Source organism: Rosa rugosa, chromosome 3 (assembly GCF_958449725.1).
Source record: "Rosa rugosa chromosome 3, drRosRugo1.1, whole genome shotgun sequence".
Taxonomy (NCBI): Eukaryota; Viridiplantae; Streptophyta; class Magnoliopsida; order Rosales; family Rosaceae; genus Rosa; species Rosa rugosa.
Window position 1 is genome coordinate 37,464,822 of NC_084822.1, and position 14,498 is coordinate 37,479,319.

Here is a 14,498-nt window from a genome sequence, read left to right on the forward strand (position 1 = left end):
CGTGTTTGCCTATATTGGCGGTTACCTTCCCAAGTAGAGCGATTATATGGACCAGAACGTCCAGAAGTATCCCTAAGATTAGGGTTTCGCTCTTGGCGCCCTCTATTTGGGGCGCGACTATAATTGGATTCCGGAATATGCTCTGTTCCCACGGATCTTGAATTATAGTTCTTCACAAGGATGTTGTCATGCTTTCCAGCGACATTCATAGCTCCAATAAGCTCATGAAACCTTGTGATCCGTCCTGCAGTAACATCGATTCGATAGTTCTTAGCAATCATCAATGCAGAGACGGGGAAGGTAGAGAGAGTCTTCTCAATCAACATCGCTTCTGTGATCTCTTTACCACAGAATTCCATTAAGGATTTAATGCGAAGTACTTCCGAGTCATAGTCAAGAACTGACTTGAAATCACAAAAGCGGAGGCTATGCCATCTCACTTCTAGATCAGGAAGCAGGGAGTCACGGACGTTGCCAAATCTTTCTTCGAGTGAGACCCACAGCCTTCTGGAGTCTTCTTCATTCATACACTCGTACTGGAGCGAATCATCCATATGAGGAGTCATTAGGATGATGGCTTTCGCCTTATTTGCCTCTAAGGCTGCTCTATTTGCTTCCAAAGCTTGAGCTTGCTCAATAGTTAGCACGTCCTGGCTAGGCTTGAGAATCGTATCCAGGATTCCATCGGCCTTGAGATGCTGGCGGACATCACGAACCCACCTGTGATATTCAAAGCCAGTTGTTCCCAATGGAGCAGAGTCCAATTTGTTCAGGTTACTCATCCTAAAAGAGAACAAGAAAAAGGGTTAGTTTCGGAGCGGAAAAAGCTACCACGAAAACATATAAAATTTCTGAGCGTAGTCGCTTCCAAGAAATTCGATTCCAAGAGGGGTTGGATTAGATCGAAACAATGATGTTTGCAGTTGATCGTTTTATCTCAACAAACTCTAAGTTTGGAGGACTTTACAATCTCCAAGCTTGGAGTGAGCACGAACCCCCACAGTTCGGCTTAATTTGGTCTCCCCTATGATGAAAAAATGGGGGTAGAAGAAGGGAGGTTGCAAGTCCCCGAAAAAGAAGAGAAATTGAATTAAAACTCTAAAAAAAACGGGAACGTTTAGTAAAAAAATACCTTGAAATAGGTCGCCGGAAATTGACCGGAAAAGTCGTCGGAAACTGGCCGGAAAAGTTGCCGGAAAACTGGCCGAAAAAGTTGCTGGCGATCGTTGACCGGATGTTGACCGTTGACCAAACTGATAGTTGACTGCTAACGTGGCAATGGGGTCCAGTGATGACGTGGTTGCTGACATAGTTGCTGACTGTGCTGCTGACGTGGCTTGTCTGTGGGCTCGGCTTGATCTCGGCTTGGGCTCGGCTTGGGCCTCTGGGCTGCAGCTTCTCCTTCCTCTTTTTTTTTTTTCTTCTTTTCCTTCTACCGGTTTTTCTGTCGGACTTTCAGTCGGCCGGTTCAGCAATGTTTTGGCCGGTTTTTGCTGTAATTCTTCCGGTTCTGAAATCGTCAGGTGGAGGAGCTTCTTTGGACAAAATTTGGTGGAAATTTGAGGTCCGGAAGATGGTGAACCGGTGGAATATTTGCTGCGAGTTGTATGGAGCTTCCAGTGGCCGGTTCGTTGGGTTTCCGGCCGGTTCTTGGGGTGGGGCCGCCGGTTCTGGACTCCTGGGATTGAGTTCTTCAATGTGTGAGGTGGAGGCAGAAAAGGCTTCAAGTTTTTGTATTCGGATTCAAGGTTTTTAGCTTCTTGAATCAGGGTTTGACTATTTGTTTCAGGGTTAGGGCATCGTGCTGATAACATGTTTAAGGAAAACTGAATTGGGAGAGAATTGAATCTTACTTTAATTGATAATAAGGGCCTCTTTATATAGAGGATTACAAGCATAGAGATAGAGTTGTACATGGAAACATAATCGTACATTGATTGGATATCTCCTAAGATTCTCCGAGAATATCTCTAATATAAACCCTATTTCAACAAGAGCAAGTAACCTCGAGTTTGGGCCAGACACATATTCTGGATTTACTTGAACATTAATAAAGTTTCATTTTTCTAAAAGAAATAATTCACATACCAAACCAACCTAATGTTCACATGATCACATAATTGACAAAAAAATTAATGATCACTTACCATTGGATTGAAAATCAATAACCAAGATTAAAACACTTAAAATAATAAATCCATAACTATTTGTTTACATTGAATCCAACAATTCTCCCCATGTCGGACAGTATTCTTAAGAATCACAACAAATTCAGATTATTTTTTTAATATTTTCTTACAGCAAAAAACACAAAAATTCCTCCACGATTACTTTTTTTCTGAACAGAATTCGGATAAAGATTTCCCCCATAGTCTTGTCCAGCGCATCGAGGCAGCCCGGCAGGTGGAATATCCTCCACAGCCACTCCTCTTTTCACCACAAACCCTCCCGCGGCCCAAGCCCACTTCATTTCTCTTCCCCGTCAAGTGACTCAAGTCCCCTTTGAAGGGCAAATAGCCAAAACGAGAGTGCCCCGTAAAAAGCAAAAGAAAGAAGGGCTGCGACATAAAACACTCTCGCTTCCTTGTCTGAACTTTCCTCTTTCCTCTCTCCTCTCTCTCTCACTCTCTCTGTATGTAGGGATTGCTGAGCAGCAGCCACACATCCACCACCACCACCACTCGTAAAGCCATGGATTGATCGGGCTCTCGCTGGAGTTTCCACACAATTCCATCGGAGCTTTTCGGTAATTTCACTTCTCTTGCTTCCAATTCACTCCTTTAACTCAGCTTTATTGCGATTATCTCCAGATCGGCGCCGTTTCGCTCCGCGGCTTCTTCCCGCGAAATTTGTTCGTTTTCCGGGGAAGGAAGAAATGTTTTCGCGGGAAGTAAGTGGTGGTGTGTTATTGTGCTTCAATTTGTGAATTTAATTTGTTTGTTTTTGAATTTGTCAGGTTAGGGTTTTTGACTATCGCTGAATCTGACATTTTGGGGATCTATTACTTGGAGAATTGGGTTTTCTTCATTGCGTTAATTGAAGCTTGCTGCAACTACCGGTGAGCTATATTTGTATTTGTTTTATGCAAATTCCTGTTTTTTGTCGTTTATATTTCCGGTTTTGGCTGCAGTTTCTTTGGAAATCAGTTGTCTTTTACTGTCAATTTGATGTATTGGGGGTTACGGCTCCTCGAGATTGCCATTTTTGCTTTCAATTGATGTTTTTTTTTTTAAATCGATGATAATATACAAAATAGAATAATTATGGAGGTAAAGATAGTAATGTTATCCATGTTAGCTTCCAGTGTGGCTCATTTACTTGATTTACATATCAAACTGTTTGTTTTCGCAAGTCCGAGTCTTCACAGTTGTGGTAATTTAATGCTGTAAGTAGAGACAATTTTTTTCAAATTTGAAAAGTTTCTATATCTTACAAGACTATAAAATGACCATTCGCCGTTCCACTTCCCATTTTATTAAAATAGCTATACTTTTCCTTGTATTAAGGGTTATGTTATCTCAGATCTGGTCCAACTATATCCTCAAACCTCCACAGTTAAATATTTCTGTTAAGGCCTGAAAGGACTTCTTATTTTTATAAAATGCTTAACCTTGGGTATTAAAATGTTGGCATCAACACATATCATAGATTTTATTATCTTTTGTAAATCCAATTATGTGTACTCAGATTATGTTTGGGAGTAAAGTTTAGCATGTTGCTGCTTCCTTGGCTGTCCAAAGTAGTTTATATATGTGCCTGACACTCCTTGTTTTTGTTATCAGATCCTTTGACCATGGAAGATACACACTCAGTTTCTACGCTCATAGATTCTACAACCTCCAAGATACACCAGCTTCAGAAGGCATTTGCTGAACTTGAGGGTCACCGAGCGGTAACCCTGAACTTGAAGTGGAAAGAACTCGAAGAGCACTTCCATGGGCTTGAGAAGTCCTTAAAGAGGCGTTTTCATGAGCTGGAAGGACAAGAAAAGGAGTTTGAAACTAGGACAGTGGAAGCGCAAAGAATGCTAGAAAAGCGGCAAGCAGCTGTTGTCGCCAAGGAAGAAGCTCAACTGGAAACTCTTCAAGAGAAGAGAGATGCTGCCATATATGCCATCACTAATGCTCGAGAGAAGCAAAGGAAGGTATCGACTGAGGAGTCTTCTGTTGTCACTGATGACGGCCGAGGTGGGTCACCTACTGTTGAAGAGAAACCACCAGATGTGATGGTTTCTGATAGTAACTTGGAAGAAGTGACAAGTCCTGAAAATGGGAGCATAGAGGGGATGTCCTATCCCCAGTTAGTGAACTTTTGTGAACAGATGGACTCAGAAGGCCTCCACAAATTTATATCAGATAACCGAAAGAACCTTGCTGCAATAAGGGAGGAGATTCCACTTGCATTTAGAGCTGCGGCCAACCCTGCCCTCTTTGTTTTGGAATCTCTGGAAGACTTTTACCGCCTGGAAGGACCCACTATGGATGTGAAGAAGGATTCCAACCTGTTGGGTATCCGTCGAACCTGCATAATGTTGATGGAGTGTCTGAGCATATTGTTAACAAACCCAGAGTTAGCCTCTGCTTCTGATATTATTACAGAGGAGGTTAAGGATATGGCAGAGACGATTGCTGAAGAATGGAAGCCAAAGTTGGATGCTCTTGACATGGATGCTAGCAATGGGAACTCACTGGAGGCTCATGCCTTTTTGCAGCTTCTAGCTACTTTTGATATTGCTTCCGGTTTTGATGAAGAAGAATTGTTCAGGCTAATTCCAATGGTTTCACGTCGTCGCCAAACAGCTGACCTTTGCCGTTCACTTGGATTGACCGAGAGAATGCCAGGTTTGTTTTTTATTTTCTGAAGAATGAAGACATCCATTTTACATGACAATTGTCAATCTATTTAGTGTTTTTATTAACTATACCAACCTTAATCTAACCATGCTGTTTGTTTTAAACTAAAACGCTAAAGTGCTTTTACAAATTTGGATTTTCTATATTAATCATGTGCTTTTTATCACACGTGCTTTATTTACAAATTTGAATTTACTTATTTATTGCTCCTTGTCTGTTTAGACCTATCATAAGCATTGACATAAGCGTAGGATTGAAAATATAGAGTATGCATTGACCATTCTGATAAAGCACCCGACTTGGAAGATCTTGTTAGAGGAGGAAGACATTGAGACTTTCCTTTACTTTCATTCTAGATGAGTTACTAAGCAATTCTTTTATATTACGGGGCCCTGCATTTCAGTCAATTTATTGCATACAAGTTTAGCAACATCAAACACTAGTCTCGTGGCATTGACTGGGTTGGTCATGTGATATGCATATGACTTAAATGAATCCAGGCATACATGGAAAAATAAAAGTTGGAAAACTTTTTTTCTTCCCATTTCTCTTCTTGCATGATTATATTTCCTCTAGTTGCTTGTGTTTATATATTTTTTTATTGGTACATTACAGGTGTTATTGAAGTATTAGTGAACAGTGGAAGACAAATTGATGCAGTTAACCTGGCTTTTGCATTCGAACTGACAGAGCAGTTCTCTCCTGTGCCTTTGCTAAAGTCCTACTTGAAGGAGGCAAGAAAAGCTTCTTCACCAGTCAAACCTGGGAATGCATCTCCTACTGCACAGGTGTGTTTCTAACTTTCATATACTCTAAGTAGTAATTTCTATTTAGCATGTAGTAGTTGTGATCAGGAGGAAAGGTGTGGAAACAAAACCCCATAAGGATGTCCAAGAATAATAACGTAATTTGTTTCCTCTCCCAATTCATCTATATTTTGTTTGTCTTGTTTCATCAATGTCATATGAAGTTGAACTTATCTTCCACTATCTAATTATAACCTGGTATAGCACTGATGCCTGATGGCTTCGCTAGATAAGTATCGTGTTTGTCAATGCAAATGTATACATAATGATACATCACTGTTTCAGAATGAGGTGAGCGAGAGAGAGCTGACTGCTCTCAAGGCGGTGATCAAGTCCATTGAGGAGCATAAGCTTGAGGAGCAGTATCCAGTGGATCCACTCCAAAGACGGGTTGTTCAGCTGGAAAAGGCCAAGGCAGACAAGAAGAGGGTGACTGAAGCTGCAAAGCCTCAACCCAAGAGACCTCGTGCTAATGGTGTCGGATATGGCCCCCGGGTCACTAATGTTGTTGCAGAGAAGACTTTCTATCCTAGAGTCGCTGATAATAGGTACCCACAGTACGTTTATGACAGACAGTTTGTTTACCCCGGACCTGCTGACAACCACTGCCCATCTGTTCTGGGTTCTGCTACGTACAACATGCCCCCTGCTCATGGCAACTACTTTGCAACTGGCTACCAGTATCAGCCTGCGTATCTTCACTAATTTGATGGCCAAAAAAGTGACTATGATCCTCTCAGGTTTAACGGTTAGTCATTAACCCTTTGAGTTCCAATCATGTATGAATGATATTAGTATCTAAAAAGACCAAAAAAAAGAAAAAAAAAGTCTGTTAATTTGTTAGTTGGATGTTTAAGAAGATACTTTGATCCGCTAATATATGTACTTTGTTTTCCTTTTGTATATGTTTTTGCTTGATCTCCATTGTATTTGAGTTTGACTGCAACGCACGGGAATAGCAAATTTTTCAGCTTCACAAACTTTGAAAACCTCCCTCGAGGATAAAACTTTCTTATGAACTATGAAGCCATGAGACTGATAATTTTAAACAGGCCGCAGCTCTTGGTGATCCGGGGTTAATGACTAGTGCTAATCTCAGGAAGACCTCCCAAAGGTTCATACGAAAAAGGCGCATTTGAAATGATTTTTGGCCTCCAAATCAGTCTGAATATGAACCCTTAGCGATGCTCTAAAATATTGAAACTTCGCTGGGAATTGTTAGATCGAACAATCCGATTGATTTCTGTTTGAATGGAGAAATTGGCTTAACGAAGACGAAACGACGACGTTCCTGGTAATACTAATACTGACAGGCCACGTGTCGTCATGCAGAAGGCAAATTATGTATCTCGTACGACCCTTTTCTTAGAGTCGTAAACGAACATCCCAACTACCCAATCACTCTCAAAAACAAAAAGGTTCTCTATTTCCCTCCCTCATTTACCCCAAACTCATTCAAATTCCCGCGAAAGACAGATGAGGATTGCCGAGATATCAACGCCGGAGCTCCGGCAAAGCCACAACGACTCCCCCTCCCAATCGCAACCACATCAGCACCTGATCTCCCAGATCGAATCCTCAATCAAGCAAACCGAGAACCTCTCTCCTGAAAAACTCATACCGGACACAATTTCAGGCGATCTCCGGCGAGCCTTGACTCAATTGAGCCACCACGCTCCCTTCCCCAACTCTCTCAAGCTCGTTATCTGGAAACTCAGTTATCGCCTCTGGAACGCCTGCGTCGATCTCTCCAACACCACCTCCCTCCGCTCCCTCCCTTCCTCCAAAGCCGAAGAGCACGCCAAGCTCCGCCACATCGCCGCCGACCTACTCTGCGTCGCCGGTGAAGTGTCCGGCGTTCCTTCCCCGGCAATCAAGTCCGCCTCCTTCTACCACAAGACCGGAGTCAAATGGCACGAGCTCCGGAAATTCGACCTCGCTTCGTCGTGCTTCGAGAAAGCGACCGATCTCCTCTCGAAGATCGAAATCAGCACGGTCTCCGACTCCGGAGAGAAGAAGCTATTTCTGGATTTGAGGATCGCCAGGTCAAGAACTGCCTGGGAAGTATCGGACCGGAATCTCGCGGTGGCGCTGCTGAACCGGGCCAAGAGCTTGCTATTCGGGTCGCCGGATCACTACAAAACCCTAGCCAATCAGTACTCGATGTTCGGAAAGAGCGCGCTGTCCAATAGCGAGAGTAGTTCTCTGAACGAAGCGTTGAAGCTCATGAACGAGGCTCTGGAGCTATACGAGAACGGATTGCGTGCGGCGAGAACACGCGACGAGACGGTGGATCTCAAGGCGTTAAGGTCGAAGACGCTCCGGTTCATCTCGGCCGTTCATTTGCAGATGAACGAGTTCGAGAGCGTGATCAAATGCGTGAGGGTGTTGAGAGAAGGCGACGCAGGTGATCAGCACCCTAGCCTTCCGGTGATGGCAATGAAGGCGTGGTTGGGGCTGGGGAAGTACGGCGAGGCGGAGAAGGAGCTCAGGGGCATGGTGGTAAATGAAGGTATTCCTGAGGGCGCTTGGGTGTCGGCGGTGGAGGCCTACTTTGAGTCAGCCGGAACGGCTGGAGCAGAGACGGCGAAGGGAGTGTTTTTGGGGCTGCTTGGGAGGTGCCACGTCAGCGCCAGCGCGGCGGTTAGGGTTTCTCACAGGGTTCTTGGGGAGAGTTGCAGCGAGGGATCAAAAGTGAGGGCTAAAGTGGTGTCTGAGCTTGTATCTGATGACAGAGTGGTGGCTCTCTTCTCCGGTGAGGCAGCTGCGAAGCAGAGGACTGCAATGCATTCTGTGCTTTGGAATTGGTAAGGTTCTGTGTTCTATTGCTTATGAAACTTTGGGGCTTTTAGTCTTTGGATTGCTTCTGGTTGTGTTAGGCATTCTATTCAATGGTTTTGTTATCTGAATTTTACAGTGCTGCTGATCATTTCCGGCTAAAAGATTATGTAACAAGTGCAGACCTGTTTGAGAAAGCAATGCTTTATATTCCATTCGACATAGAGAATCGAATTCTCCGAGCCAAGGGCTTCAGAGTTTTGTGTCTCTGCCACCTAGGTCTTTCCCACCTTGATCAAGCTCAAGAATACATTAACGAGGCTGAAAAGGTTTGCCTTATATAGCTGCAGGTTGAAGTTTTTGTTCAAATGAAGATTTAGTTTTTCTACTTATTAATAGCACCTTTGTTTCTGCAGCTTGAACCTAACATAGCTTCCGCTTTCCTGAAGGTACCCCCCATAGCTTCCTCTGTTTATTATTGCTGTGGCATCTGATTATTAGTACTTTGCAGCTTGACTCATCCTCTGTGTTTTTATGCAGTACAAGATTTATCTTCAGAAGAAAGACCAGGATGGGGCTACAACTCAGATTCAGGCAATGACAACCTGCCTTGATTTTATGCCAGACTTTCTCTCCCTTGCAGCCCATGAAGCTGTTGCCTGCCGTGCTCTATCTATTGCTGTTGCTGCTCTATCAAGTCTGCTGAACTTTTATGCCACAGGAAAATCCATGCCAACAAGTGAAGTCGTAGTTCTGCGCACCTTGGTCACAATCCTTACTCAAGAACCTGGGAATGAGCTTGAAGCCCTCAAGTTTGTTAAGCGTGTACATAACCGGGCATCTGAGCTTGGGCCTAATTGCTTTTTTGGGACAGGGGAGGTTGGAAGACGGGAAAGGAATTGGTTTGCTGTGACTTCATGGAACCTTGGGACGAAAACTGGCACTGAGAAAAATTATGAATTATGTGCCGAATTCTATAGACTGGCATCAGAATTTTATTGTCTTCTGGTTGATGGGCAGGTAGGAGAAAACATGGTCTGCAAAGCACTGATACTGACTATATCTGCAATTATAGCTTCAGAAAATCAGAAGAAGACTACATTGCCTGAAAGTGAAGTGAAACAAGCTGTACAGCTTCTAGATAGAGCAGGGAAGGTAAGAATTCTCTATTTATATTCCTTTTTCATCATTTTGCACCTGTAACTTGATTTTTTCCAATTCATGTTTATATAATTTCTATGATTTTCATTACCTTTACTATGGATAGCTTGAATTAGATATCGATATATGCTTCATATTAGTCCATGTCAAGGATCTGCTTCCTCCCTTTAATGGCATAGTTGTACTGAATGTACTGATGCAGATACTGAAGTCAACCTTACCAGGGAATCAACTTAGCGGTGATCCAGTTACCACCATTGAACCTGACCTATACTTCATCTACACCTTTTGTGCCTATGACATATATGGAAGGCTCAATGATTCAGGATTACAGCTACAACTTGTGAAGACTTTTGCTAGTTCAAAGGCCTGCAATCCCAAGTTCCTCCTTCAGATTGGCCTCACTGCTTCACAAGGTCCACAGTCCAATCATGAAGTAGCGACCTTTGCTCTAAATGAATGCCTCTCAGTTTTCCTCTCTTCCTCCTCTCTGGACTACCAAAATGTGGCTCTGATTGTCCGGAAGCTCATTGCTGTGACCAGCATTCACAAAGGTGATACAGATGATGATGCTGTGTATAACATGTACAAGCAAGCTTACAGAATTATGGTAGGACTGAAGGACAGTGAGTATCCGACTGAAGAAGGAAAATGGCTAGCGATGACTGCATGGAATAGGGCATCAGTGCCTGTGAGGCTTGGCCAGATTGATACGGCAAGGAAATGGATGGATGTCGGTATGCAGCTAGCTAAGCATGTTAATGGAATGGAGACTTATAGGGCATGCATGGAGGATTTCATTACCAGCTTTGAGAAGAAATTTGGTGTCCCAAATGATGGCGTAAACGGACCTCAGCTAGTAGTCTAGTACTATAATTCGTGTTTATATAGTTAGGAAGATGGTGGATTTCTCGTATAGAAAACTATGGTTGCATTACAACAGAAGATGCTCATGGTTTGGAAACTCATGTCAAGTACTAGTGAACTCTAATGGTAGATATGTATCGTAACCAAACATTGTGCTTTAATTGCTAATTTTTGTGTAAAAAAAAAAAATGGTTCATACTTTTTTTTGGAAAAGAGGTTAAACGAAAATATTAAAACTGTGAGAATGACAACGTAAAATCCTAACTACCTTAATTAGAGAATATGACCTACTCATAATCCTAGTGCATAACCACTGATTATAGAACCGTGAGCTGATAGGTTCCTATATAGAATCCAACCTCAGATCATCTCCATTTATATAGAATCCAATCTCAGATCATCTCCATTTATATAGAATCCAACCTCAGATCATCTCCAATGGAGATGTCTTTTGTCACATGGCAAGTCAAACAACTATTTTTGACATATTAAGATTTCTCTAACAAAAGACATCTCTTTTCATATGTCAAATTTGATCCCTCTATTTCTTAATGTCAATTCACTGTTCACCAAGAAAAAAGAAAAATTTCTGAACAAAATTTTTGACATATTGGTTAGAGCTAAGATTAGCCAATGTCAAATTTAAATCAAAAGTCAAATTTGCCATGTCATATGTCAAATTTAAATTTGACACAAGCCAAAAGACATCTCTATTTTTTTTTTTTTTTTGAGAAAAGGATAACTTCATTACTTAAGGCCAGAAGACACGTACATCAGATGCTGTCTCATACCTAAAATCTAGATGGCACAAGCCGCCAAGTGAAAGACAAGTACCTTCACTGTTAACACATATGCTCACTTATTGAGCCTAAACAACAATAAATCAAGTCCTCACTACTAACCCCTCTTTGAAAAGTAAACCTAGTCGCGTAGAGACCTCAATTGATGTACAACTAGAGTAAACTAAGAAGAAAGTAATAGAAGACCCAATTTCAAGTGGTAGGCAAGAGACCAGGAAAGCCTAAGGTTACTCGGACGTTGGCTCTTGTTCTTACTTCTGGTGGTCTACCCGTCTTCTTCTTCAGAGTGACAAGAGGCACATCATTGTCATCCTCGATCAAAGGTTTGCCAAGTAGAAAAGATTGGGAGGACCTGCACATAGGACCACCGCCAATCTTTCCTAGATCTGGGGCACTACCACCCGCTGCGAGAGCAAGAGGAGCAGCAAAGTTTGCTGTGGGGGCATCTATGGAGGCCATGGAGAGGAGGAAGCGATAGCAAGAGGCTAGAGGCTAGGGAAGGAGGCTTGGGTGCTGTAGAAGACTAGGTTGAGAGAAATACTCTCCTAGCCAAAAGACATCTCCATTAAAGATGCTCTAACATCAATAAATGTCTTAGAAATCTCGATACATCCTTACGACCAATCTCAAAAAGAAACTTATCCCATTTTGCACCGTCAAAACTGACAATGATCTTACAACAAAATTGTAAGAATTTCTTTTACCTCATCCCCTGAAAATATATAAACGGGTTGGACCATTGCGGTGATGGGTAGTAAAACAGTACTATCCATACCCGACCATTCAATGACCATCGTTCGCCTTCTTGGCCTTATCCTCTCTCCCTCTCTCACTTTCCTGTACTCTCTCCCATGGAGTCTCTTTCCATGGTCCTCTCCTGTTCTTCTCCACCACTCCAAACCCACCTCAAAACCCAGAAACCACTCACTTCACTACCAATCTCTCTTCCCAAAACCTCCATTCTTACCTCCCAATCATTCAACTCCCACCACCCTCATTTTCCCTCCATTAAAAACCTCTTTCACAACAAACCCAAAACCCATCTCTCCTTTCTCCTCACTGAGCTCATCGCAACCACCGCCATTACTCTCCCTTCTTTTGCTTCTGAAGCCGCAGTTTCCGATCAAGTTTCAGACAAAATCAACTTGGAGTCGATCCTGGTCTCAATTGATGATTTTTTCAACAAGTACCCATATTTCGTTGCCGGTTGTACGTTCATTTGGTTGGTTGGTGTACCTGTAGTTCAAGAGTACTTGAGAAAATATAAGTTCATCTCTGTTCTTAATGCATTCCGGAAACTCAAAGAGGACCCCACTGTTCAGCTATTGGATATTAGGGACGACAAGAGTTTGAAGTATTTGAAGTCTCCCAACTTGAAGATTGTGAATAAGGATACTGTGCAGGTTCAGTTTTCCGACGATGATGGAGATGGGTTTGTAAAGAAGGTTTTGGAGAAGTTCGGAGACCCAGCAAACACTGTCGTCTGTGTTTTGGGAAAGTAAGTGTAAAACTTTTGCTCTAGCTTCGTTTTTTACATGGAGATGTGATTACTTGGTACTAAGTAGAGTTCATCTTGGTCAAAAAAGAAACAATTGATTAAGATATGTCTATGATGAATGTCTAAGAGTATCAAGAATTGATTTGCTTTGTTTCATTTAAATGTATTTGTAATCTCAGTATCAATTTCTCTTGTTGTAAGGTAGTTTTGATGATATTTCCATCAAAGTGGCCGAGTTACTAGTGAAGAATGGTTTCAAAGAGACTTATGCAATCAAGGGAGGGGTTGGAGGCACGAAAGGGTGGTTGGTAAGTTATTTTCGAAATCTTACCCTTGCTACATTTTCAGTGTTGTCTGCGATTACATAACTAAGGCTTTTGTCCTGGGAGAAACACTGGGTTCTACATCTCTTCTAATGCTTTTGCAAATCGAGAAGTATATGATTCCATTATTTGCTGGTTTATCAAAGCCTTAGTACATATATTGGTTGGATGTGTATCATTAGGATTGAGCCTTTTTGTGTAGAGAACTCTATACTTCTATACTGAGGCACATTTTCCCCTTTCCTTAGTGGACCAGCAGCATACAAGTGCAAGCATTATACATATAGGCAGAATTTGAATGGTGTGACTTAATTCTTGTTGAACTTTGAGCTCTGCTAATCCCTATTTTCACTTCTAACTACCCAACTAAAGTAAGACTGAAATGATATTTTTGAGGTTTGTTAGGCTGTTTCAAGGAATATTCAGTTAGTGCATAGAAGATATCAGTGGCTGAAGGAGTTCAACCATTGGAACTTCTTTGCTTAAGAGTGAACTTAGGATTCTCTGTTTATTCTATCTTTTTTTCTTTCTCAGGAATCACAGGAAACTCTTTTGCCACCTTCTATGCATATGTACCCCAAGAAGAAGGTTAAAACTGCAAAAGAAACTGGGATGAATGGTGGAGTTGTTCAGCGAAATGAAGATGGCAATAATGCTGCATCTTCTTCCGGAAATGTTCCCGTAGCAGAAAAGCAAAGGATCGACAACGGACACATAAGCAAGTCCACGAAGGCTGTGTCACCAGTGAAAGATGGCTCGAGATCCTCTTCTCCCTACCCAAGTGTATGATTGCTTCTCTCTCAGAATTCATTACAGCAAATTCTTTGATCTGTGAATGGCATATGATCACTGTTAATAATGATATCATCTCAAATTACTTGCATAGGCTAATTGCAACTTGCAAGCTTGCAATACTTTTAGGTTATATGTGTCAACAGACTTGAGAGAAATTATTTTATGCATGTTAAAGACAAGTAACTGCAAACCGTGTCTACCTTTCTGAAGCAAGAGTATCTCATGCTTTTCTGAGACAATATACATTGCAGATGTCTTTGTTTGTTTGTTTAATTGTTCTACTATTTTCTTTTGGATGCAGTACCCAGATTTGAAACCACCATCTTCCCCAACTCCATCGAAGCCCCGAAGTTGATGCTGTGAGTGGAATTGCTGAGAAGTGGGTGAAGTACATTCTTTACAATTTTGTACAATAACCAGCTCTATGTGTATTAGATTAAGCAGAGGGTATTGAGAAATGAGTGCTCTTGTATCTCTTTAGTGACAGCAAAGTGTTCATCTGTTGTACAATTCTCGTGACTAATGTAACCTGGTTGTTCAAGCCAACACTTTTCCGGAGTACTAAACGAGGATCGTTGCAGTGAATTTCGTCGCAAAACCATTCCAAGTTCCTTACC

At 42.0% G+C, this 14,498-nt stretch overlaps 3 protein-coding genes across 3 annotated transcripts; all 3 read left to right on the forward strand.

Moving 5' to 3' along the window:
* The first annotated feature begins 2,572 nt into the window (after positions 1-2,572).
* Positions 2,573-6,562, forward strand: LOC133736737 (FRIGIDA-like protein 3). The gene is made up of 5 exons (XM_062164330.1): positions 2,573-2,746; positions 2,957-3,058; positions 3,783-4,841; positions 5,469-5,641; positions 5,945-6,562. Exons 3-5 carry the CDS (start codon positions 3,794-3,796, stop codon positions 6,362-6,364), a joined length of 1,641 nt encoding a protein of 546 aa, XP_062020314.1. The 5' UTR covers positions 2,573-2,746; positions 2,957-3,058; positions 3,783-3,793; the 3' UTR covers positions 6,365-6,562.
* Positions 6,563-6,907: 345 nt separating this feature from the next.
* On the forward strand, positions 6,908-10,614 carry LOC133738845 (TPR repeat-containing protein ZIP4). The gene is made up of 5 exons (XM_062166517.1): positions 6,908-8,466; positions 8,577-8,766; positions 8,854-8,886; positions 8,978-9,592; positions 9,801-10,614. The coding sequence occupies exons 1-5, from the start codon at positions 7,136-7,138 to the stop codon at positions 10,464-10,466; spliced, it is 2,835 nt and encodes a 944-aa protein (XP_062022501.1). The 5' UTR covers positions 6,908-7,135; the 3' UTR covers positions 10,467-10,614.
* A 1,423-nt stretch (positions 10,615-12,037) lies between these two features.
* Positions 12,038-14,422, forward strand: LOC133739346 (rhodanese-like domain-containing protein 4A, chloroplastic). The gene is made up of 4 exons (XM_062167097.1): positions 12,038-12,763; positions 12,969-13,071; positions 13,621-13,869; positions 14,183-14,422. Exons 1-4 carry the CDS (start codon positions 12,117-12,119, stop codon positions 14,234-14,236), a joined length of 1,053 nt encoding a protein of 350 aa, XP_062023081.1. The 5' UTR covers positions 12,038-12,116; the 3' UTR covers positions 14,237-14,422.
* Positions 14,423-14,498: the final 76 nt, after the last annotated feature.